Source organism: Loxodonta africana, chromosome X, assembly GCF_030014295.1.
Source record: "Loxodonta africana isolate mLoxAfr1 chromosome X, mLoxAfr1.hap2, whole genome shotgun sequence".
Lineage (NCBI taxonomy): Eukaryota > Metazoa > Chordata > Mammalia > Proboscidea > Elephantidae > Loxodonta > Loxodonta africana.
In genome coordinates, this window is record NC_087369.1 from 140,690,981 (window position 1) to 140,717,012 (window position 26,032).

The 26,032-nt window shown below is 41.1% G+C and overlaps 1 protein-coding gene across 1 annotated transcript in view; it reads right to left on the reverse strand.

The window, feature by feature from the left end:
• KIAA1210 (KIAA1210 ortholog) overlaps positions 1 to 26,032 on the reverse strand; it is a 63,952-nt gene that overhangs the window by 15,667 nt on the left and 22,253 nt on the right. Inside the window, exons 3-7 of the mRNA XM_064278475.1 lie at positions 25,316 to 25,606; positions 25,063 to 25,222; positions 21,052 to 21,207; positions 7,261 to 7,455; positions 387 to 495 (exon numbers count right to left, since the gene is read on the reverse strand). Coding sequence (XP_064134545.1) covers positions 387 to 495; positions 7,261 to 7,455; positions 21,052 to 21,207; positions 25,063 to 25,222; positions 25,316 to 25,606 — 911 coding nt within the window. The remainder of the gene's footprint in view (positions 1 to 386; positions 496 to 7,260; positions 7,456 to 21,051; positions 21,208 to 25,062; positions 25,223 to 25,315; positions 25,607 to 26,032) is intronic.

The following is a 26,032-nucleotide window of genomic DNA, read 5'->3' on the forward strand; positions in this document are numbered from 1 at the left end:
GTCTGGTTCTGTTGTTGAGGGGATCACTGAAGGGGAAATCACTGGCTCCCTTCAGAGAGACGGGCTCACCGAGGAAGTCACCACATGAAATATACTCAGAGAGGATAAAACAAACTTACAAACAAACAAAACACCTTTATGCTTGGAAGTTCATTTAGATAAAATAGGAATCAGGTATGACCTTTACCTAAACCCTACACAAGGGGCAATTGCATTTGTTAGGCAGTTTAGACGGAGAAACCTGGAGCACCTTAGTATGCTTCTTAAATAAAAAGGTTTTTGAGGACCAAGGGCAGCAGGTTCCTCTTCATATGGCTCCTCTCATACAGCACTGTGCATTTAAGCTGGCAATGCATGTTTTGGGATGAGGGTGAAGATGTGCCAACCTGCACTGTCTTTTTTCGGCTTCTTTTGGTCAGGTTCTTTTATTTCGGTTGTACTCTTCTCTTCTTCAGAAGCCAGTGGAAGGCTTGGCTCCTCCTGCTTTGGTTTCACCTAAAACAGGGAGAGAAAGAGTTTGAATCAGACTGAAGTGTTCTCTACCCACCCCTTCATGGTTGCCAAAGGGAAAAAAAATCAGGAAAAATGTTGTTGATATCCAAACACCTCCACTAGAAGCATAACAATACCATTAAAGATGGAAGTTATTCCCAGCGGCATCCAGCTAGAGGTCTCTGGTGATTGTTTTACTCCTTGTAAGTGTTTCATCTGTATTTGGAGTTTCTGATCTCTGAAGGAGTCCCTGGGTGGTATAAACAGTTAATGAGCTCAGCTGCTAACCAAAAGGTTGGAGGTTGGAGTCCAGCCAAGGCACCTTGAAAGAAAGGCCTGGTGATCTACTTCCAAAAAGTCAGACATTGAAACCCCTATGGAGCATAGTTCGACTCTGACACAGATGGGGGTTACCACAATTCAGAATCGACTTGACTGGCAAATGGTTTGGTTGGATCTCTGAGTGACATGCTAAAACACCCTGGAACCCACTGAACCATACTGGAAGGCCATTAATCTGAAAATGGGGTTGCTGGGTCTGACAACAATCAGGCCCCTGGCAACACTGGAATTCTCAAATTTGGTTTGCTAGAAGTGTGAGCCAAATTCAAATCCTGTTTGGCTTTGATTCAGGGAATTTAGTAAAAGCATGAATTATGTCCTTCCAGCTCCAAAGAACAAAGAAGATTGGGGTTTTGTTGGAAGGGAAGAGATTAAAAGATGAAGGGTTCAGCCCTTGCACCGAATGAGTTGAAATTGGTTTAGCATAAACAAGGTTTGCAGATAATTACAGTGCAGCTCTGGAAATGTTAGAGTAGCACTGCACTAAAGAGCATCTGGCATTTGCTTAGTATAAGCCTTTATGGCACGTGTTAAAGACAGACATACAAATTTTTATGCTACCACACAAAGTGCCTGCACAGACACAGCTTAAGATAATTTTTGAGTGAATGAGGTCTGGTAGACCTGGGTTCAAGTCACTGCTCCATCCCCTACTAGCTGTGTGACCTTGGGCAGGTTATGCTCTGATTCTCAGTTTCCATGTCTATAAGTTAGCGCTAAGGACAAACCTCCTGTGGGACTTGCAGATCTAAGTCATTCCAGAGCAAGAAGCAAGTGATAACCAACAAAGAGAATGTCGAAGAAGAAATCACCAAATCAATACCATTTACAATAGCCCCCAAGAAGAAAATATACTTAGGAATAACTCTAACCAGAGACATAAAGGGCCTATACAAAGAAAACTACAAGACACTACTGGAAGAAACCAAAAGAGACCTACGTAAGTGGAAAAACATACCTTGCTCATGGATAGGAAGACTCAACATCGTGAAAACATCTATTCTACCCAAAGCAATCTACAGATATAATGCAGTCCCAATCCAAATTCCAATGGCATTTTTTAATGAGATGGAGAAACAAAGCACCAACTTAATATGGAAAGGGAAGAGGGCCTGGATAAGCAAAGCATTACTGAAAAAGAAGAACAAAGTGGGAGGCCTCACGCTACCTGTCTTTACAACCTATTTTACTGCCACATAGTCAAAAGAGCATGGTACTGGTATAACAAGAGATACATAGACCAATGGAACAGAATTGAGAATCCAGATGTAAAATCATCCACCTATGAGCAGCTGATATTTGACAAAGGCCCAGGTTTATTAAATGGGAAAAAGACAGTCTCTTTAACAAATGGTGCTGGCATAACTGGGTATCCATCTGTAAAAAAAAAAAAAAAAATGAAACAAGACCCATACCTCACACCAGGCACAAAAACCAACTCAAAGTGGATCAAAGACCTAAATATAAAATCTAAAACAATAAGGATCATGGAAGAAAAAATAGGGACAATGCTAGGAGCACTAATACATGGCATAAACAGTATACAAAACATTACTAACAATGCACAAACACCAGAAGAGAAACTAGATAACTGGGAGTTCCTAAAAATCAAACACTTATGCTCATCCAAAAACTTCACCAAAAGAGTAAAAAGATTACCTAGAGGCTAGGAAAAAGTTTTTGGTTACAACAATTCTAATCAGCGTCTGATCTCTAAAACCTACATGGTACTGCAAAAACTCAACAACAAAAAGAAAAACAACCCAATTAAAAAATGGGCAAAGGATATGAACACACAGTTCACCAAAGAAGACATTCAGATGGCTAACAGAGACATGAGAAAATGCTCATGATCATTAGCCATTAGAGAAATGCAAATCAAAACTATAGTGAGATACCATCTCACCCCAACAAGGCTGGCATTAATCCAAAAAACACAAAAGAATAAATGTTGGAGAGACTGGAACACTTCTATACTGCTGGTGGGAATGTAAAATGGTACAACCACTTTGGAAATCAATTTAGCGCTTCCTTAGAAAACTAGAAATAGAAGTACCATACAATCCAGCAATCCTACTCCTCGGAATATATCCTAGAGAAATAAGAGCCTTCACAAGGATAGATATATGCACACTCATGTTCATTGCAGCACTGTTTACAAAAGCAAAAAGATGGAAACAACCAAGGTGACCATTAATGGATGAATGGATAGACAGATTATTGTGTATTCACACAACAGAATACTACACAACAATAAAGAACAACGATGAATCCGTGAAACATCTCGTAACATGGAGGAATCTGGAAGGCATTATACTGAGTGAAATTAGGCAGTTGCAAAAGGACAAATATTGTACAAGACCACTACTATAAGAACTGAAAAAAGGTTTAAACACAGATGGAAACATTCTTTGATGGTTATGAGGGTGGGGAGGGAGGGGGTATTCACTAATTAGATAACCCCTCCCAAAAAAATATAGTAGACAAGAATTATTTTAGGTGAAGGAAACGACGACACACAATACAGAGGAAGTCAGCACAACTGGACTAATCAAAAGCTAAGAAGTTTCCTGAATACAACCAAACACTTCAAGGGACAGAGTAGCAGGGCCAGGGGTCTGGGGACCATGGTTTCAGGGGACATCTAGGTCAATTGGCATGACGAAGTATATTCAGAAAACGTTCTGCATCCCACTTTGGTGAGTCATGACTGGGGTCTTAAAAGCTAACAAGCTGCCATCGAAGATGCATCACATTGGTCCCAACACACCTGGAGCAAAGGAGAATGAAGAACACCAAAGACACAAGGTAATTACGAGCCCAAGAGGCAGAAAGGGCCACATAAAGCAGAGACTAAATCAGCCTGAGACCAGAAGAACTAGATGGTGCCCGGCTACAACCGATGACTGCCCTGACAGGGAACACAACAGAGAACCCCTGAGGGAGCAGAAGAGCAGTGGGATGCAGACCTCAAGTTCTTGTAAAAAGACCAGACTTAATGGTCTGACTGAGACTAGAAGGACCCTGGAGGTCATGGTCCCCAGACCTTCTGTTAGCCCAAGACAGGAACCATTCCCAAAGCCAACTCTTCAGACAGGGATTGGACTGGACTATAAGATAGAACATGATAGTGGTGAGGAGTGAGCTTCTTGGTTCAAGTAGACACATGAGACTATGTGGGCAGCTCTTGTCTGGAGGGGAGATGAGAAGGCAGAGGGGGACAAGAGCTGGTTGAATGGACATGGGAAACACAGGGTAGAGAGAAGGAGTGGGCTGTCACATTGTAGGGAGAGCAACTAGGGTCACGTAACAATGTGTGTATAATTTTTTGTATGAGAGAAACTGACTTGAATTATAAACTTTCACTGAAAGCACAATAAAAAAAGAAAAAAAAAGATCCAAGTGATAGCAGCTTTTGTGTTATAAATGACCCTGGACCCTTTTATATTCATCCATGTGTCAGGGAGAGAGTCATAGGGAAGCAGGAGATGTTCAGGCCTGTTCAGAGAGTGCTGTCAAGGCCTCTTCTCAATTAGGCTATCAGAAGGAAGAAAGAAGGGTCACAATGAAGTTTCCCTCAGCCAACATCTCCCACCTCCCATGTTTGTGGTAACGTGTCCAGGGGATAATGTGTGTACAGGGCTTTACACCCCTTGCCTGACACCAAACCAAGGAGACCCTCTTAGGGCTACCATAGGACCCCTCTTAACTGCACACCCAGTCCCTGCCAACTACTCTCTCAATTTGTACTCTGTCTCCAGGATTGGAGGAAGATTCATTAACAACCTGCATCATGCAGATGATACAACCTTCCTTGCTGAAAGCAAAGAGGACTCGAAGCACTTACTGATGAAGATCAAAGACGACAGCCTTCAGTATGGATTGCACCTCAGCATAAAGAAAACAAAAATCCTCACAACTGGACCAATAAGCAACATCTTGATAAATGGAGAAAAGATTGAAGTTGTCAAGAATTTCATTTTACTTGGATCCACAATCAACGCCCATGGAAGCACCAGTCAAGAAATCAAAAGACACATTGCATTGGGCAAATCTGCTGCAAAAGACCTTTTTAAAGTCTTGAAAGGTAAAGATGGCACCTTGAAGACTAAGGTGCGCCTGACCCAAGCCATGGTGTTTTCAATTGCCTCATATGCATGTGAAAGCTGGACAATGAATAAAGAAGACAAAAGAATTGGTGCCTTTGAATTATGGTGTTGATGAAGAATACTGAATATACCAGTATGTATCAGACTGCCAGAAGAACAAACAAATCTGTCTTGGAAGAAGTACAGCCCGTGTGCTCATTAGAAGCAAGGACGGCGAGACTTTGTCTCACATACTTTGGACATGTTATCAGGAGGGACCAGTCCATGCAGAAGGACATCATGCTTGATAAAGCAGAGGGTCAGCAAAAAAGAGGAAGACCCTCCACGAGATGGACTGACACAGTGGCTGCAACAATGGGCTCAAGCATAACAGCGATTGTAAGGATGGCGCAGGACTGGGCAGTGTTTCGTTTTGTTGTACGTAGGGTCACTATGAGTTGGAACTGACTCAGTGGCACCTAACAACAATAACAACTACTTTCTAAAGCTAAATTTAGATGTCTAAGCTAGAGGCAATGGGGTGGGTGAAAAGAGTGCTGGGCTGGAAGTCAGAAGACTGGGTTCTGGACCTAGCTCCGATATTACCTGGGTGTTTGACTTTGGGTAAGTACTTTAACTATTCGTAGTTTAATGTCCTTCCCTGTAAAATACTTGCACTACACAATCTTTCTGTCTTTTCCAGCTCTGATTTAGAGCCCCTTACTTATAGCCCAGAATCGTTAGGGGATTGGGTGTTCCACCAGAGTGAATTTTCTAGCTCACTGACACAACCTCTTCACCTGTTGTTGCTGGGTGCTGTCGAGTTGATATCTGACTCATAGCAACCTCATGTGACAGTGTAGAACTGACCCATAGAGTTTTATTGCTGTTATCTTTACAGAAGCAGATTGCCAGGTCTTTCTCATGCAGAGCAGCTAGGTGGGTTTGAACCTCCAAGCTCTTGGTTAGGAGCCAAGCGCTAAACCATTGCACCACCAAGGCTCTTTTTTTCAAACACCAGCATCTTTTAATTCTTAACTTTTAGTGAAAATCTTTTCCAATGGCATTACTTCCCTATCCTCTTAAACAGAAGTCAGGGAACATAATTCAACTTTTCTTGGTGACTAGGACGAACAATGAACATAATCTATTGCACAGAACTATGATTCAGTGTGGCCCTGAGGGAGCTATTGAGCTGGGCAAGGTTCTTGGCCTATACTAAATGGCCCCAGATTGCTTCTGTCATCTCTCTCTGTTATCTGCTGTCACTTCTCTTTGTTGTCAGGATTCTGAGTCTGATCTGTGACCATGTTTTTAACATAATCAGTTGGCCTAAGCATAGCTCTGCCTCCTAGAAAGTCATGTGACAGGATTTTGTGACATCTGTTTGACACTGAAAGAACTTTCTATTTTTGATGAAGGTAGGCATAGCAAAACATCATCAATTCAACAATTTCTACATGTACAATTCAGTGACATTGGTTACATTCTTCAAGTTGTGCCACCTTTCTCGATGCTCTGTTTCACCATTGTCAACACAAACTCACTGACCCCTAAGCTTCTCATCTAACCTTTTGAGTTGCTGTTGTCAATCTGATCTCATATAGATAATCCTTTAAAAGATGTCATGATCTTTTGAAGGGTTAATAGCTGAGTTGTGAATATTTGGAGTTCCTGGAAGCCTCACCTACGAATGAGTGGAAGTGCTGCCATTTGTAACTCATGAATTTCATCTAATTAATGACTAAAATAACCCTGATCTGGGCTAGGGTTGAAGATTCTCTACAGAGGGCTGAGTGAATTCCCAGATGCTAAAAAAAAAAAAAATTTTTTTTTAATCCAATAAGGAGTTTCTGGGGGTTTAGTCACTGTTGCTCTTTTCTTCAGTCACTTTTATACAAGTTCCAAATGGATAGGCTACCCCACCTGTTAGATGCAAGCTTGCTCACCCCTCTGGGGGTGTCAAGCCCAGGACAGTGCCTCAACTTCAGCATCCTTACCTATGGTATAGGAGCCCTGGTGGCACAATGTTAAGCACTCAGCTGCTAACAGCAAGGTTGGCAGTTTGAACTCACCCAGTGGCTCTTGAGGAGAAAGACCTGGTGACCTACTCCAGCAAATATTACTAGAAAACCCTATGGGGCAGGGCAGTTCTACTCTGTCACCTAGGGTCGCTGTGAGTTGAAATCAATACCATGGAACCTACCACCACCACCTGGGATATGGGTTCCCTAAGCCGTACCACTTCCCAAGAGCAAATTGCAAAAGTTAGAACTCATTTTTCATTATACAAAGAATTTATACAAGAATTTACTCCTGGGCCTCTTGAAGGACTTACAGTCACTTGAAGTTCCTTCTTGATCCTTTGTTTCCGCGGGTTTAAAGCCATCTTGTGTCGTGCAGCTGAAGAATCCAAACAGCCCTGGGTAGTGGCTGGAGTGCTGAAACCAATGGACAGCTGGGTGCTGCTGGAAGAGGCAAGCGTGGTCAAGGAGGGTAAGCGAATGAGTCCAGATGATATCTCAGAGGAGCTCTGGAGAGAACGAGAGAAAAGAAACAAGTCAATCCCACCTGCTGTCACTAGACTCAAAAGCTGGAAAGTCCACTGGCTGAAGAATTCTTAAAGAAGAAAACTCTGTGAATTAATGTCCGCTTCTCCTACACCTCCGCTGACACTTCCGGTCAATGGGCACACTAGAGGCAAGGTACACATGTTCCTCTATCTAGTTCTCTTGCAAGTGAAAATGAGAAACAGAAAGAAGTTCAGGTTGCTCCCCTGCTTAGAAAGCATTCAGGGGCTCCCCATTACCCTCAGGACAGGAACCCAACCACTTAATGGAGCTTCCACTGTTGGGGGGTTTGCATTTTATCTTGTTCTCTATCTTCTTAATGACAGGAAGGCATCTGGCTGGGGTCAGAGGCACAACCTGTGTCAGTAAAACAGCAAGGCTCTGCGATTTCTACATAGGAGGTCTGGGTAGGGGGAACAAAATCAGGATGGAAGAGCACTTGCCTGGAAGTTGTGTGTGCATAGAGATCATATTGCCTTTACTTACATTTGCTGTTCATGGGTGCAAGCAGGGGCAGATTAACCAGTAAGTAAGGTGTGCATGGGTTTACAGTAAGCAAGGCAGGCACGGCTTAATTGTGTTTACTAACTACTTTGTAATGAACAATTTCACATGGGTGAAATCAAAGATGAGATGAAAAAAGGCGAAGTTGTGCACTATAGGCTAGTAAGTAAGCACAAGTAAGCCTGTGCATTCCTTACTTATTGGATAATCCATCCCTGGGTATAAGGCCGATGGGGGAACACTGAGGATCTGAGTGCTCCCACTCCCATAGGGTGCAGATGGAGCTTGTAACCTTGTCCTCATTATGGCTGGCCCCCACCTCTCCAAACTGTCTGGTTCTGGGGCATCTACTTGTGTTCCTCTGTAAAAGCTTCAAAATAGTCTCCTCTGAGCTTCTTTTTTTATTGTGCTTTAAGTGAAAGTTTACAAATCAAGTCAGTCTGTCATACAAAAATTTATATACGCCTTGCTATGTACTCCTAGTTGCTCTCCCCCTAATGAGACAGCACACTCCTCTTCTCCACCCTGTATTCCCTGTGTCCATTCAGCCAGCTCCTGTCCCCCTCTGTCTTCTCATCTCCCCTCCAGACAGGAGCTGCCCACATAGTCTCATGTGTCTACTTGAACTAAGAAGCTCACTCCTCACCAGTGTCATAGTCTATCCTGTAGTCCAGTCCAATCCCTGTCTGAAGAGTTAGCTCTGGAAATGGTTCCTGTCTTGGGCTAACAGAAAGTCTGGGGACCATAACCTCCAGGGTCCTTCTACTCTCAGTGAGACAATTAAGTCTGGTCTTTTTATGAGAATTTGGGGTCTGCATCCCACTAGCTCTCCTGCTCCCTCAGGGGTTCTCTGTTGTGTTCCCTGTGCGGGCAGTCATCGGTTGTAGCCAGGCACCATGTAGTTAACTCTTCTGGTCTCAGGCTGAGGTAGTCACTGGTTTATGTGGCCCTTTCTGCCTCTTGGGCTCATAATTACATTGTGTCTTTGGTGTTCTTCATTTTCCTTTGCTCCAGGTGGGTTGAGACCAATTGATGCACCTTAGATGGCCACTTGCTAGCCTTTAAGACCCCAGATGCCTCTCTCCAAAGTGCGATACGGAATGTTTTCTGAGTACGTTTTGTTGTGCCAGTTGACCTAGATGTCCCCTGAAACCATTATTATGTTAAAAAGCTTCTACCAAATGTTGCTTCGCAGCAAGCTCCTCCCTTCCATATATCATTTTAGTTATTCTCTCTGAGGCCCACACTAGCTTCAGCCAAAGGTAAATGGAGAAAGACAAGAAGGCCTGCGGATCTGAGAAACCCTAAAAGGACACCATGCAACTTATCTTGCATGAAAACTAACTTATAATGCCTAGACAAAAAGTCAATACATATTTAATAAAGAAACATTTTCAATTCAGTTGGCTTCCCAAACCTTGTGGTATAAGCACTACAGATAAAAACATTATTTACTCTGGCGAAACTCATTCTATAGCATAACAGAGAAATCAGGCTCAGCAAAAACCTGGCAATTTCTAAATGGGCTGTGTGCAAGAGAGAGTTTATCTGTTTCCAGTCACAGCCTGTCTTAGTTACCCAGTGTTGCTGTAACAGAAATACCACCAGTGGGTGGATTTACAGAACAGGAATTTATTTTCTCATTGTCCTGGAGGCTAAAAGTCCAAATCAGGGTCTTAGCTGTGTTGATTCCTTCTGTGAGCCTCTCTCCTAGTTTCTGGGGTCTGCTGGTGATCCTTGATGTTCTTGGCTGTCTGTCTTCCCTCTCTCTGTGTCTCTGTGTGTATTCTGGTCTTTTTATAACTCAGAAGTGATTAAGTTTAAGATCCACCCTATGGTGCCAGTCTCATTAGCATAACAAAAGGAACCCTGCTATTTCCAAATAGTGTCATATTTACAAGTACAGGGATTAGAATTTCAATGCATATTTTGGGGGGACACAATTCAATCTATAACACAGCCTAAGCCAAGAGTCCATCAAACTTAATCTCAGCCATTAGTCTCCTTGTCTTTGCTTGACTCTCATTAAGGAGTTCCCGGGCGTTAGGTCTGAAAACAGACCCATGGCTCTACTCAAACCTGGACTGAAAGTTCGAGAGCAAAGCCATCAATCGTTATCCCCACCTGATCATGAAGCTCGAGCTCAGGCATATGATTCTAAACAACAGATGATCTCTGTTGATGGGTTTAGATTATGTGTATATATTATAACTTCTGTTAAACTCATCAGCAAATTAAACTGTTCATACTCTAGATCTCTGGGCAGTGTTTCTCAAAGTATGGTCCAGCATCAGAATTACCTGGAATGAGTGCTGAAAAGCACATTTCGGGCACATACCGAGACCTAATGTATTATAAGAATATCAGGAATGGCGCCTTGCAATAGGCTTAGCAGGCTCACAAAGTGAGTCTTCTTGGGACCAGGGTTGAGAATGACTACCTAGTCCTCTGGCATGAAGAGAAAGGCTCTCATTTTCAAACAGAAGCCCAGAAAGTTCCTAAACAACCCTGTCAGTTGCCTTAGAACAGAAGCCAGCAATATCTGGATTCCCTCTGGGAAGTGGGGCTCCCTTTTAGGTCTCATCCATTCCCCAGGCCATACTGGTCAGGAGCAACCTTGGGAAGTTATTACAAAAGCCAGCCAGAGGATTGTATAAGCTACCTGGGAAAAGCAAACCTAATCCCTTCCTGGCAGGTTTCTGAAAGAAAAGTGAGTGGAGGAAATGGGGCTCTTTTCCCTACTTCCTCAGCCTCACCCCCACTTCCTGCTGCACTCTGAGCCAACAGACCGTCTCTGTACCCAGTGTGCATATTATTAAGGATAGCTGAGGTGTTTTCATTCCTTCACCTGTGTTTTAGAGGGAGGGTAGCACAGACAGCTTCTGATTAACAGCTGGAATTAAATGGGGTCCTTTCGCCCCAACATCTGGGAGATGTGCCAGGTCTGGATCCTACTAACCCAGAATCTTCCTGAGGAAGGAACTTTGGTGGGGCCTAGGGCCAAGGGAAGGAATCCTTCAGCACTGGCTGGTAGAGGGCTGGGCATTCTCTTGCTGTTTGTTAGCTGGGGTAAGGCCTGCTCTTGGCAACATTAAATATATTTTAGTTCATTTTTTTTTTTTTGCTGTCAAATTTCCAGACCCAATGCAAAGTAGTTTGGTCAATAACGCATGCATTTAGTCATCCTTTTGATGGTCTCTTTGTCTATTGTATGATGCTAGGGTTTCTCCCTTTACCTTTAGCTATTGATAAGAAACACGTGAGTAGGGATAGTGAGCTGTTGGGCTATCTCCTTGGAACAAGGGAAAACCTGATTGTTATGTCTAAAATAAAGGCATCACCTGGTGGCTGTTTGGGCCCAGATTTCCTCAAGCGTTTGGCCCAAAAAAGTTGTCACCCTGGGGAAAAGTCCACTCTAAAACTGCCTGAAAGTGTTGACAGTGGGGTGCTGGGGAGCTGAGGTTCTGCAGGAGCTATTCGGTCAAAAGCTAGAAAAGCAAATAATCTTTGGGACGTCTCCAAAAGAAGTAGCTCTTGGTGGAAAAAGGGATTCTTGGTGGGGGGCTTCTGTATCAAGAGGTACTGGAACAGGGTGTGAGGCCAGATATTGGCTGTTAGGATTTTAATTTCCTGGATGTGTCAAAGTGGCTTATGTGCCCATTTGTGAGAGTTCCTGTGTAGCTGCTGCCTCACTTGGAATCCTTGTTATGTGTTAAGCTGTTATAGCCAACAATTTGCCAACTCGAAAGTTCTAGGAGGTGGAATTTAGATATTCCCTGCAGCCCCCTTCCTATCACAATCTTTTCAATTCCTTAACTAGTATGGATAATAAGAGCATGAAATTTAGAATTGAACAGGCCTGAATTTGAGGTCCTAGCCCTGCCATTTGTTGGCTGTTTGACATTGGACAAGTTATCTAACCTCTTTGAGGCTGTTACTATGTCTGTAGAATGGGGATGATAATAACACATACCTCAGTTTACCATGTACACATATAGTGTACAGTGTAAAGATTAAATGAAAAGATGAATGGGAAGTGCTTAGCACTGTACTTTTCACATAAAAAGATCAGGAACAGATTACCCAATAAGCAAGGTAAGCGTGTGCTCAGGGCATCAACAAAATAAGGGAACCAGTTGTCCAAAGCAAAGGCCCATAGGAATAAATCTAACCAGGGATATAAAAGACCCATACAAAGACAACTACAAAACACTACTGCAAGAAACCAAAACAAATCTACTTAAATGAAAAAAAAAATACCATGCTCATGGATAGGTAGACTCAATGTTGAGAAAATGACAATTCTACCCAAAGCAATTTACAAATACAATGCAATCCCGATCCAAATACCAACAACATTCTTTAAAGAAATGGAACTAATCATTAACTTTATATGGAAAGGGAAGAAGCCCCAGATAAGTAAAGCACTACTGAAGAAGAAGAATAAAGTAGGAGACTTGCACTGCCTGACCTCAGAACCTACTATACAGCAACAGTAGTCAAAACAGCTTGGTACTGGTACAATGACAGATACATTGACCAATGGAGCAGAATTTAGAACTTAGATGTAAATCCATCCACTTATGGTCACCTGATCTTCATCAAGGGCCCAAAGTCCACCAAATGAGGGAAAAGACACTCTTTTTAACAAACGGTGCTGGCAAAGCTGGATGTCCATCTGTAAAAAAATGAAACAGGTCTCATACCTCACACCATTCACAAAAACTAACCCAAAATGGATCAAAGACCTAAATATAAAGCCAGAAACCATGAAGTTCATAGAAGAAAATATAGGATCAGTGCTAGAGGCCCTAATACATGGCATTAACAGGATACAGACTACAACCAAGAACACATAAGCTCCAGAAGATAAGCTAGATACCTGGGATCTTCTAAAAATTAAACTTATGCTCATCAAATACTTCACCAAAAGAGTAAAAAGAGAACCTACAGACTGGGAAAAAAAAATTGGCTATTACAAATCAGACAAAGGTCTAATCTCTAAAATCTACAAGAAAATCCAACACCCCTACCACAAAAAGACAAATAATCCAGTTAAAAAAAGGGCAAAGGATGTGAAGACACTTCACCAAAGAAGACATTTAAGCGACCAACAGACACATGAGGAAATGTTCATGATCTCCAGCCACTAGAGAAATGCAAATCAAAACCACAATGAGATACCATCTTACCCCAGAATTACTGGCATGAGTCAATAAAACAGGAAATAACAAATGTTGGAGAGGCTGCAGGGAGATCGGAACTCTTATGCACTGTTAGTGGGAATATAAAATGATACAACCATTGTGGAAAAGGATATGGTGCTTCCTTAGAAAGCTAGAAATAGAAATACCATATGACCCAGCAATCCCACTCCCAGGAATATATCCTAGAGAAATAAAAGTCGTCACACGAATAGACATATGCGCACCCATGTTCATTGCAGCATTGTTCACAATAGCAAAAAGATGGAAACAACCTAGATGCCCATCAACAGATGAAGGGATAAACAGACTGTGGTACATACACACAATGGTGTATTACTCAACGATAAAGAACAACGATGAGTCTGTGAAGCATCTCAAAACGGATGAATCTGGAAGGCATTATGCTGAGTGAAATAAATCAATCACAAAAGGACAAATTTTGTATGAGACCACTATTTAAACACTCATGAAAAGGTTTACATACAAAAAGAAACAATCTTCGATGTTTACAAGGGAGAGGAGGGGTGGGCATGGAAAAACACTTAATAGGCAATAGATAAGTGGAAACTTTGGTGAAGGGTAAGACAGTACACAATACTGGGGAAGCCAGCACAATTTGACCAAGGCAAGGTCATGGCAGCTCCATAGACACACCCAAACTCCCTGAGGGACTGAATTGCTGGGCTGAGGGCTGTGGAGACCATGATTTCAGGGAATGTCTAGCTCAATTGGCATAACATAGTTTATAAAGAATATGTTCTAGATTCTACTTTGATGAGTAACGTCTGGGGTCTAAAAGCCTGTGAGCGGGCATCTAGGATATTCCACTGTTCTCACCCCTTTGGGAGCAAGGAAGAATGAAGAAAACTAAAGACACAAGGGAAAGATTAGTCCAAAGGACTAATGGACCACATCTACCATGGCCTCCACCAGACTGAGTCCAGTACAACGAGATGGTGCCCAGTCACCACCACTGACTGCTCTGATAGTGATCACAATAGAGGGTCTCCGACAGAGCTGGAGAAAAATGTAGAACAAAATTCTAACTCAAAAAGAAAGACCAGACTTGCTGGCCTGACAGAGACTGGAGAAACCCAGAGAGTATGGCCACCGGACACCTTTCAGCTCAGTAATGATGTCACTCCTGAGGTTCACCCTTCAGCCAAAGATTGAACAGGCCCATGGAACAAAACAAGATTAAAGGGGCACACCAGCTCTGGGGCAGGGACTGGAAGGCAGGAAGGAACAGGAAAGCTGGTAGTAGGGAACCCAGGGTTGACAAGATAGAGTGTTGACAAGAGAGAGTGTTGACATGTCGTGGGGTTGTTAACCAATGTCACAGAACGATGTGTGTACTGTTTGATGAGAAACTAGTTTGTTCTGTAAACCTTCACCTAAAGTACAATATAAATAAATAAATAAATAAAAAGGAGGAAATACATGAAGTGAGACAGGATTTGTTAAAAAAAAAAAAAAAGAAAAAGAAAAAGTTTTTTTGCAAGAGACACAAACCAAAACCAAACCCACTGCCATGGAGTCAATTCCAACTCATAGTGACCCTATAGGACAGAGTAGAAGTGCCCCATAGAGTTTCCAAGCCTGTAAATCTTTATGGGAGCCAACTGCCACATCTTTCTCCCCACAAGAGACAAAGAAGGACATTATATATTAATAAAAGGATCAGCCATCAAACATTACAAACATAAAAAAGCTCCAAAATACATGAAGCAAACACTGACAGAATTGAAGGGAGAAATAGACAGTTCTACAATAATAGTTGATGAATTCAATACACACTTTCAAAAGTGAATAGAACAATAAGATAGAAGATCAATTAGACCTAACAGATACATATATAGAACACAATACCCAGCAACAGTAGAATATACATTCTTCTCAAGTGCACACCGGTCATTTTCTAGGATAGACCATATCTTAGGACACAAAACAAGTCTCAGTAAATTTAAAAATATTGAAATCACACAAATATCTTCTCTGATCACAATGGAATGAAACTACAAATCAATGACAGAAAGAAACATGGAAAATACACAAATATGTGGAAATCAACAATACATTCTTAAACAACCAATTTGTCAAAGCAGAAATCACATTGAAAATTAGAAAATACTTTGAGACTAATTAAAATACAAAAATACAAGATTCCAAAACTTATGGGATGCAATGAAAGTAGTGCTAAAGGGAAATTTGTAGTTGTAAATGCTTACTTTAAAAAAGGAGAAAGATCTCAAATCAATAACATAACTTTACACCTCAAGAAACTTGAAAAAGAAGGACAAACTAAATGCAAACCTAGCAGAAAAAGGAAATACTGAAGATTAGAGAGGCGATAACAAAATAAAGAATAGAAAATCAATAAAACCAAAAGTTGCTTCTTGAAAATGATTAACAAAATTGATAAACCCCTTAGCTAGACTGACCAAGAAAAAAAGAGAAGAGACTCAAATTAGTAAAATCAGAAATCAAAGATGGGGCATTACTACTAACCTTACAGAAATATAGAGAATTATAACACAGTACTATGAACTATGAACAATTGTATGTCAGCAAATTAGATAATCTAGATAGAGTGGGCAAATTCCTTGAAACACCCAAACTACCAAAACCGAATGAAGAAGATACAAAAGCTGAACAGACCTATAACAAGTGAAGAGATTGAATTAGTAATCAAAAACCTCCTAACAAAGGAAAGGTTCAGAACCAGATGGCTTCACTGGTGAATTCTACCAAACATTTAAAGAATTAACACCAATCCTTCTCAAAATCTTCCAAAAAATAAGAGGAAGGAATATTCCCTAGATCATCTTATAAGACCACAATTACTCTGATGCCAAAGTCAGACAAAGAAATCACAAGAAAACAAAACTACAGACCAATATTCCTTATGAGTATAGATGTAAAAATCCTCATCAAAATATTAGCAAACTGAATCTTACAACATAAAATAAAAGGATTATACAGATCAACTATGGGATTTATCTTGCAAGGATAGTTGAACATACAAAAAATCAATCAATAGAATGAAGGAAAAAAAAACCCTGAATTTTCACCTTAATAGCTGTAGAAAAAGCATTTGATAAAATCCAACACTATTTCATGATAAAAACACTAAAAAAAATTAGAAATATAAGTATTACAGATTGAATTGTGTCCCCCTGAAATATGTGTTGTAAATCCTAACCTCTATGCCTGTGGTTATAATCCAATTTGGGAATGGGTTGTCTTTTTATGTTAATGAGATGGGATTAGTGTAGGGTATGTTTTGGATCAATCTCTTTTGAGATATAAAAGAGATTAAACAAGCAAGCGGAGAAGCAGAGATGGGGGTAGATAGATGCCATGCCACACGAAGATCACCAAGGAACCAAGGAACAAGGACCTTCCCCCAGGGCTGACACAGAAAGAAAGCCTTCCCCTAGAGCCAGTGCCCTGAATTTGGACTTCTGGCCTCCTAAACAGTGAGGAAATAAATTTCTGTTTGTTAAAGCCATCCACTTGTGATATTTCTGCTTTAGCAGCACTAGATAACTAAGACAACAGGGAATTTCTTAACATGATAAAGGGCATATATGAAAAACCCACAGCTAGCATCATAGTCGATGGTGAAAGACCTTCCCCCTAAGATGAGGAACTAGACAAATACTTCTGCTTTACCACTGCTATTCAACACTATACTGGAGGTTCTAGCCAGGGCAACCGGCAAGAAAAAAAATAAAAGGCATCCAAATCAGAAAGAAATAAAACAATCTCTGTTCACAGATGACATAATCAAATATATAGAAAACCCTAAAGAATCCACAAAAAATATTAGAGCTAATAAACGAATTCAGCAACATTTGCTGGATACAAGATCAAGACACAAATCAGTTGTATTTCTATACACTAGCAATGAAACATCCAAAAATGAAATTAAGAAAACAATTTCATTTACAATAGCATCAAAAAGAATAAAATACTTAGGCATAAGTTTAACCAAGGAGATGTAAGATTTGTACACTGAAAATTATACAACACTGCTGAAAGAAACTTAGATGAATGAAAAAAAAAAATAAATGAAAAGACCCCCCCCCAATCCATGTTCATGGATTGGAAGAAAATATGGTTAAGATGGCAATACTCCCCAAAGGGATTTACAGATACAATGCAATTGCTATCAAAATCTCAACAATCTTTTTTGCAGAAATGGAAAAGCACATCCTAAAATTCATATGTAATTTCAAGGAAACCGAAACAGCCAAAACAGTCTTCAAAAAAAAAAAAAAAAAAAAGAACAAAATTGGAGAACTCACACTTCCCAATTTCAAAACTTACTACCAAGCAACAATAACAAAAACAGTGTAGTACTGGCATAAGGATAGCTATATAGATCAATGGAATAGAATTGAGAGTCCAGAAATAAACCCATACGCCTATGGTCAATTGATTTTCTGTAAGAGTGCCAAGACCACTCGATGGGGAAAGTATAGTTTTTTCACCAAATGGCGCTATGACAAATTGGTATCTACATGCAAAAGAATGAAGTTGTACCCTTTACTCACACGATTTACTCAAAATTGGTCAAAGACCTAAATGTAAGAGCTAAAAGTATAAAACTCTTAGAAGAAAACATAGGGGTAAATCTTCCTGACCTTGGATTTGGCAATGGATCCTTGCACAAGCAACAAAAGAAAAACAGATAAACTGGACTTCATCAAAATTAAGAACTTTTGTGCACCAAAAGATACTATCAAGAGAATAAAAAGACAACCCACAGAATGGGAGAAAATATTTGCAAATCATATACCTGATAAGGGTCTAGTATACAGAACACATAAAGAAGTCTTACAACTCAACAACAAAAAGACAAATAATCTAACTTAAAAATGAGCAAAGTTCTGAAAGATCACAGCCTCAAAAAACCTGTGGAGCATTTCTGTTTTGCTCACATGAGGTCGCCATGAGTCAGAAATGACTCAGTTGCGACTAACAACATTTCTAGTTCCAGTCAAGTCCTCTTGACTCATGGCAATGGTATGCGTGTTGGAGTGGAACTGTACTCCGTAGGGTTTTCAATTGCTGGTTTTTTGGAGGTAGTTTGCCAGGCCTTTCTTCCAGAGTGCCTCTAGGTGGGCTCAGACCTCCAGTCTTTCAGTTAGCAGGCAAATTTGTTAACCGTTTGTAACACCCAGGGACTCCTGCAATAGTATTAAAAAAAAAAAAACCCATTGCTGTCCAGTCAATTCCGACTCATAGCAACCCTATAGGGCAGAGCAGAACTGCCCCATAGAGTCTCAAGGAGCGCCTGGTGGATTCAAAATGCTGACCTTTTGGTTAGCAGCTATAGCTCTCAACCGTTATGCCACCAGGGTTTCTGCACTGCTATATAGGATATTGAAAACACTTCAGTTGTTAGCCAGTGCTGCCTAACGGTTACTACTTGGGCTCTGTATCCGGATTGCCTTTGAAAATCTGGCTCTATCACTAATGGGCTTAGATCAGTGATCTCCTGTGCCTCAGTTTTTCAGCTGTAATGTGGGATAACTGTAGCACCTATCTTATAGGTCACTGTAAGGATTAAATGTGTCAATGTGTATGACGTGCTTAGAACATTGCTGACATATACTAAGTACTAGAAAATGTTATTACCACTTTTTTTAAATCAAATCCAACAAACTCATTTTATAGCTGAGAAAACTAAGGACCAGAGACACCAAATGACTTATCTAGATCACACAGGAGGAAACCCAGGACCAGAATCCAGGATTCCTAGCTTCACACTTAACGTCCTTCCAAATACACCTTTGTCAGAATTGTTGGAAGATAATTCTGTTTTTATTCATTCATACCCAACTGTCACCCTCTGCCCTGAAACCTATAAACTACCCCATGAATAGTTACAAATGATTTTGTTGCCCTGTGATGTGTCTAAAAACAGTCACCACAGTGATCTCTGTTCATGAACAAGATGACGATGTCCTCAATAATTTACTTCAGAAGGGTTTTTTACAAGTCTCATAATTTTAGAGCTTTGAAAGCCTATATCAATATTATTGAGATATGGAATCTAAGAAATCTGTTGTGGAAAATGAATTGTGGTGTGGCCTTGCTGTGGCTCCAAAAAAAAAAGAGGATCAAGGGATTTGAACAGACATTTCTTCAAAGAAGATATACAAATGGCCAACAAGCACATGAAAACATGCTCAGCATCTTTAGTCATTAGGGAAATGCCTATCAAAACCACAATGAAATACCACTTCACACTCTAGGGGATAGCCATAAAGAGAATTTAAAATGGAAAATAACAAGTGTTGGTGAGGATGTGGGGAAATTGGAACTCTCATACATTGCTGATGAGAATGTAAAGTGGCGCAGCTGCTGGGAAAAATGGTTTGGCAGTTCCTTGAAAATGTAAACATAGAGTTACCATATGGTCTAGCAATCCCATTCCTAGGTATATACCCAAAAGAATTGAAACCAGGTGTTTTAATAAAAACTTGTACATAAATGTTCATAGCAATATTATTTACAATAGCCAGAAAAAAAAAAAGAAAACCACCCAAGTGTCCATCAACAGATGAATGGATAAACAAAATGTGGTACATCCAGACAGTGGAATATTATTCAGCCATACAAAGGAATGACGTAAGAATGCACATTACAACATCAATGAATCTTGAAAACATGCGCAGTGAAAGAAGCCAGATCTGAAAGCCCACATACTCTATGATTCCATTTATATGAAATGTCCAGAATAGGCAAATCTATTGAAACAGAAAGCAGAGGAGTTGTTTCCAGGGGGTTGGGAGAGAAGGAAATATGGAATAACTGCTTAATAGGTATGGGGTTTCCATTTGGGGGGCTGAGAAATTTCTGGAACTAGGTAGTGGTGATAATTGCACAGCACTGCAAATATACTTAATGCCACTGAATTATACCATTTAAAATAGTTAAAATAGTAAATTTTATGCTATGTATATTGGGTCACTATGAGTTGGAATCAGCTCAAAGGCAATGGGTTTGGTTTTGGGTTTTTATTTTCCCCCAATAAAACATGTTAACTAATTCAATCCTTCCACCAATTCAGACTGTCCCTCCTGATTCCTCTGATTGTCATTCTACAGAAATGCTTATAATCATAGCCCAAATGCATAAATTAGGGAATATTCATCCACCTACAACCAGCTTTGGTCATTATCTAATTGTTTCTTGACATATCTAAATGAAGTCTGCTTCTGCTACGTAAGATCTGATTGATACTATTTGGTTGGCAAACCTAGACATATGAAATACATATACATGCCCTCTCATGTCCCAACTGTTTTTTCATATGTATTTGTGGCTATCAAATATTACTACATGCCCTATCCTTTGAGATTTTGGGATTTATAACGGTAAAGCCTTCACTTCTATAAAACTCTGTTTTTTTTTTTCTTTCTGAAATAACAGAAACCAAAACCCAAAGCAAAACCTGTTGCTGTCAAGTTGATTCCTACTCATAGCAACCCTACAGGACAGAGTTTCCAAGGAGTGGCTAGTGGATTCAAACTACCGACCTTTTGGTTAGCAGCTGTGCCACCAGGGCTCCGAAATAATAGAAGACATCTGCAAACTGTTATTTTTTTCTGAAACACTGTCTTCCATTTGCTTATAAATAAAATGCTGATTATTTGGTTTATAGAATTGAATGGAAAATGTAAATTATCATGCATATCAAAAGCCAAGAATGGCAGCTCCTTTCTCAAAGGGTCCCCTGTTGTTGACCTAGAGCAGGAGGAAAAAGTGCAAGAAGAAATTATGTCTCTGACACGCGGCCCCCAACCTGCCTCTGCAGATAGGGCTAATTCTTACCTTCCCCACTGTCAAGGTTTTATGGGATGAAGACTTCTTTTGTGATCTGATAGGTAACCCATCATCCACAGAGATTTCTTCAAAGTCCATAGAGATTGTGTCAGTTCGGATAAGAGGTGGGCTGATGCTGGGTTGTCGAGGCCGAAGTGGTAGGATCTGTCACCAGGAGGAGAGGAAGAAAAAGTTAAAACCGGTATAATTTCTCCAAGTCACTGGTGCTCTCCTCTTGCTTAACGGCTGAAAGACTAAGAACCCTGCCCCCTCCACCCCCACCTCAAAAAAAAAAATACATGCCCAGGAAAGAATCTCCTATGTCTTCACTTCTAGAGCCTAATTCAGACCAAAGACCAACAGCCTTGGGTTACCTTCTGGGTTGCTGCCTACTTTTACCAACCCCCAAAGACAGAAACTTCAAATTGTGTGTTGGTTCAAATCCAGATTCCTGGTGTTATCTTCCTACTGATGCTAACTACAAAAAAAACAAAAAACTACAGATCTTGTTTTATTCTGATCCTGGTTTTGATGTTGGCTCTGGTTTTTGGAATCTGATTCTTCTGGAGGTGAGTTTTTTGAGTTATGATCTGAGCTCTCCATCCAAACTACAATCCTTGCTCCTATTATTCTAGGTATTGTCAGGATTGGGTCTTGACTGAGTTGGTTGCTTATTTTAATCCTCTCAAGGTTGATTTCCTGGAATTTTTAGAAAATCTAAAGAACTAGTCTTAGTTAGAACTGCTTTACTAGTTTTCCTAAAGGTATACAAAATGATCATTTGGGTTTTCCTTGAGGTTCATCAGACTAATTTAGTTGATTCCAGTTTGAAGCCCATGGTACACTTGAATTTGAGGCATTGGTCCTGGCCATGGTCCTCTTGATGTGGATCAGGATCACTAATTTTACCTTTAACAAACACTGGCTAAGCATCTACTATGTACCATACCCAATTTCAGGCACTGGGCCTACAGCAATGAACCAAACAAAACTCTTGCTGCCATGGAGTGGACATGCTTGCTTCTGTCGTAGGTTTTCCTACTTACTGCTCAGGACAGCTGGCCTTCAGGCTCTATAGCCAGAGAAAACGGGCCACAATAGAAGCTCGCTAAAATTCTGCACCTGGGGTACTCCTGACCAAGATGTTCAATATCCCTTTGTTACTGCCAGGCCCCATGGGGGCTCTTGGGAAGAGGCCAGATCAACTGTCCCCAAGCATAAAACCAAACCAAACCCATTGCCATCGAGTCGATTCAGACTCATAGTGACCCTACAGGATAGAGTAGAACTGCCCCATAGGGTCTTCAAGGAGTGGCTGGTGGATTTGACCTGCTGACATTTTGGTTAGCAGCTGAGCTCTTAAGCACTGAGCCACCAGGGCTCCATCCTCAAGCATAGCTCTAATAATAATAACTACAATAATAACAACTAATTTTATTGAGAGCTTACTATGTGTCAGGCACAGTGTTCTCCAAAGATATATCCCACTTAAACTTCACAACAATTATTTGAAGCATTTGCTACTGTGGTCTCCATTTTACAGATTGGGATAAACAATGTCTGAGAGATGACATGACCAGTGGCAACGCAAGCATTGCCAAGCAAACCAGAAAGGTCTGTCTGGTTTGAGAGCCCATGGTCTTAATCACTATACATTCCTGTCTCCTAACTATCAGGGCCAGGAAGGGGAGGTCCCATACTCAGGTACAAGTTCAGGAAGCTCAAAGGCAACAACAACCCGAAGAGATGTTGTGCCTGCTACCTTAAGAAGAGCTGCAGAGGGAGAGCCAGGCACGTGAGCAGTAAGAAAGACTGCTTTGAGGTCTCAGCTTTTTAAATGACCACATTCAGTTTGATTCAATTACAGGAAGATGCTTATAATTTGCTATTGCATTTTCTTATCCAGCAATTCTATTCACCCTCAAATGAAGAGAACAAGAAATGTCTTGGAGATTAACCTAGGCATCCACATTCCTAACACTTTAGATGGGACATCAAGTAAAACTTTGGCTTAGTCTCCATATTTCTGACAGAACTGTATTCCTGATTTTCCTCTCCCACAACCTCCCAGTTGTTCTGCATGTCAAGAATCCTGCCCCTCAAGGCAGCACTGGGTGTCAGGACCCTTGACTTGAGGCTATCAACTACCCTGCCATTTGAGGTTGTCACTTTTACAGTTAAGGGAAGTTTCCCACACAAAGGTCAATCTGGTTATTAATGACTCAGGTCCTGTTAACACCCTATGCTGTCTTCAGCCTTGTTTCTCAGGGGAGGCACTAAGGAAACAGACCAAGGCGGTGAGGTGCAGGTCCAAGCCAAATATTTGAGAAGACTTGCCTTGACTCTCGAGGCTTTCCCCACCTCTCTTCATTAAGAGAGGAAATGAGCTTAGAATCCATTGCTTTCATTTTCACACACACACAAAAGCTCATCTTTTTTTTTTTAAAGGAATATCTCTGCTATAAGAGCTATTGCTGGGACTAAGAGGGGAGGGATGTAGGGAGAAGTCCAGAAAACAGGTTTCTTCTCTCCGAATGTGGTAAATAACTCTGTGGCACATGGTCCTGGAGTGACAGGGTGTAGCTGTTGAGGCAAGTGAAAGTTGGTGTTGATGTTTAAAATTGAAGATTGAAAATTTCCTGGATGTGACTTTTCCTGGTACAGTGCAGGGGCCTCTGAGAGAGCAAAAGCCAAGTGATCTAGGAGCTGCTTTACAACCATAGGATTGGCACCATTAGTGAATATCTCAATGTTTTCTTCTCCATCCTTCATGGCTAATGGACCCAGCAGAACTTCCACACAGTACAAGAACCAGAGCAAGAGATGTAGGGTCTCAAGGAGACATCGTGTTAGATATAAGCCCCATTTACCTTTTGGAAACCCTGGTGGTGTAGTGGTTAAGTGCTACGGCTGCTAACCAAAGAGTCGGCAGTTCAAATGCTTGGCGCTCCTTGGAAACTCTATGGGGCAGTTCTACTCTGTCCTATAGGGTTGCTATGAGTTGGAATCGACTCGACGGCACTAGGTTTGGTACCTTTTGCCAAATGCAAAGTAATCAGTTCTCCAGGGGAGAAAGATCTCCTCCTTGTGTGGCCCTCCCAGTTATACAGGGATCTTTGGGCATAATCCTACCCACAAGCTGAGAGAAGAAGAAAGGCCCATTGCTATCAAGTAGATTCTGACCCATAGCAATCCTAGAGGACAGAGTAGAACTACCCCATAGGATTTCCAAGGAGCGGCTGGTGGATTTGAACTGCTTACCTTTTGGTTAGCAGCCGAGTTCTTAACCACTGCACCACCAGGGCTTCAGGAGGAAGGCAGCTGCTGTTAACTGAATTTCTGGATCAGAAGTTCAGAAGAATCTGACTGAGCAATGGATATCTACCACAAGTTTAATGGATATCTACCCCATTCTATGGAGACTAAAGGTGTATCCTTCTCCCTATCAAGGCAGGTACAAAGAAGTTGAGCATCTTAGAGACTGGGGTAATGGAAATACCATGAGTGAGGTCAACACACCTGCATCAGATATCCAGCTCTATCACTTACTGCCTGGGTGAGCTTGAGCAATTTCTTTAATCTCTGAGTCTTTTTTATCACCTACAAAATGGGGACAATTATATCTACTTCTGGTGGTTATTAGGGTTCAATGAGAGGATATGTAAAATTAGCATAGCACCAGGTAAATCGTAGGTGGAACCCCTCAAATGTTAATTCCTTTCCTTGCCAATCCCACAGTTGAAGTCTCACAGAGTCCCTCCCCTCAGTTTTCTCCTCTGTCATCTTTCTTGGATAATAGTAGTAGCAATAATGCTTTACATACCTAGTCTCATTCATTCCTCACAGGCAATCCATTGAGGTTGATATTAATATTACACCCATTGTAGATGAGGAAAGGAAGGCTCAGAGAGGTTAAACAATGAGCCCAGGGGCACACAGCCAATAAATAACAGAGCAAGAATTCAAGAACAGATCTGTCTGACTTAGCTGCCAATGCTCTGAACAATTCCACTCTATTACCTCAGTGATCTTGGAGCCCGCAACCCAGATTCCACTTCTGGGCACATATTGGTGCAAAGCTCCAGACACATCACTAAGCACACTTCTAGGCAGAATTCTCTGTGGAAGACGGAAAACAATTTGGGGGTTGGGACGCCTGCACCTTAATGGTTGAGCATAACTGCCAAAATAGTTAAAGCTTTCTTGTATGTGGTATGGTGAATAGTGGTAATACTGGCCAAAACATATTGAGCACTTCCTGTGTGCCAGGCACTAGGTAAGCAGATTATATATGTATACATAAGCAACAGCCCTAAGAAGTACAAGCAGCTGAGAAGCAGGGCCAAGTTCTTCTCTCCTTCTTTTGCTGGGGTAGGAGTAGGGAGTGGATGAAGAGTATAGTCCAGTTAGGCACTGATAACTTGAGCCCACTATTACCTGAAGAGTTCTGCCTCTCTCAAGCTCTGGAGAGGAGCTCATTTTACTCGCTGATCTTTCACGTCCAGGCTCCAACATGAAGATACTGTCATGGGATACAGCTTTCATCCCCATATGGCTCTTGGGCCTGGATAGGAAGGAGAGATCTTGTAAAAGCAGCTCAAGGGACATAGGAACCAAAGACACATAAATATCCATATCATGGCCTAATATAGATACCTCAGAAAGAGGGCAGGGATGCACATGTGCTGACACAGAGGAATGCCCATGAGATTGAAGTGAAAAAAAAATATGGTCTCATTTAACATATACACATATATTACATACATAAATGATTGTGTTCATAGAAAAAAGTCTGAAAGGATAGGCACCAAAATGTTGGTGGTGGTTACTTCTGAGAAGTGACACTTGGGACAGGAGGGGGGGTCTTAATTTTCTACTTTATGTACTTCTGTATAATTTTGATTTTTTAAAATAATGAGCACATGTCTTTTTTATACAGCAGCTTTATTGAGATATAATTCACATACCATACAATCCACACATTTAAAGT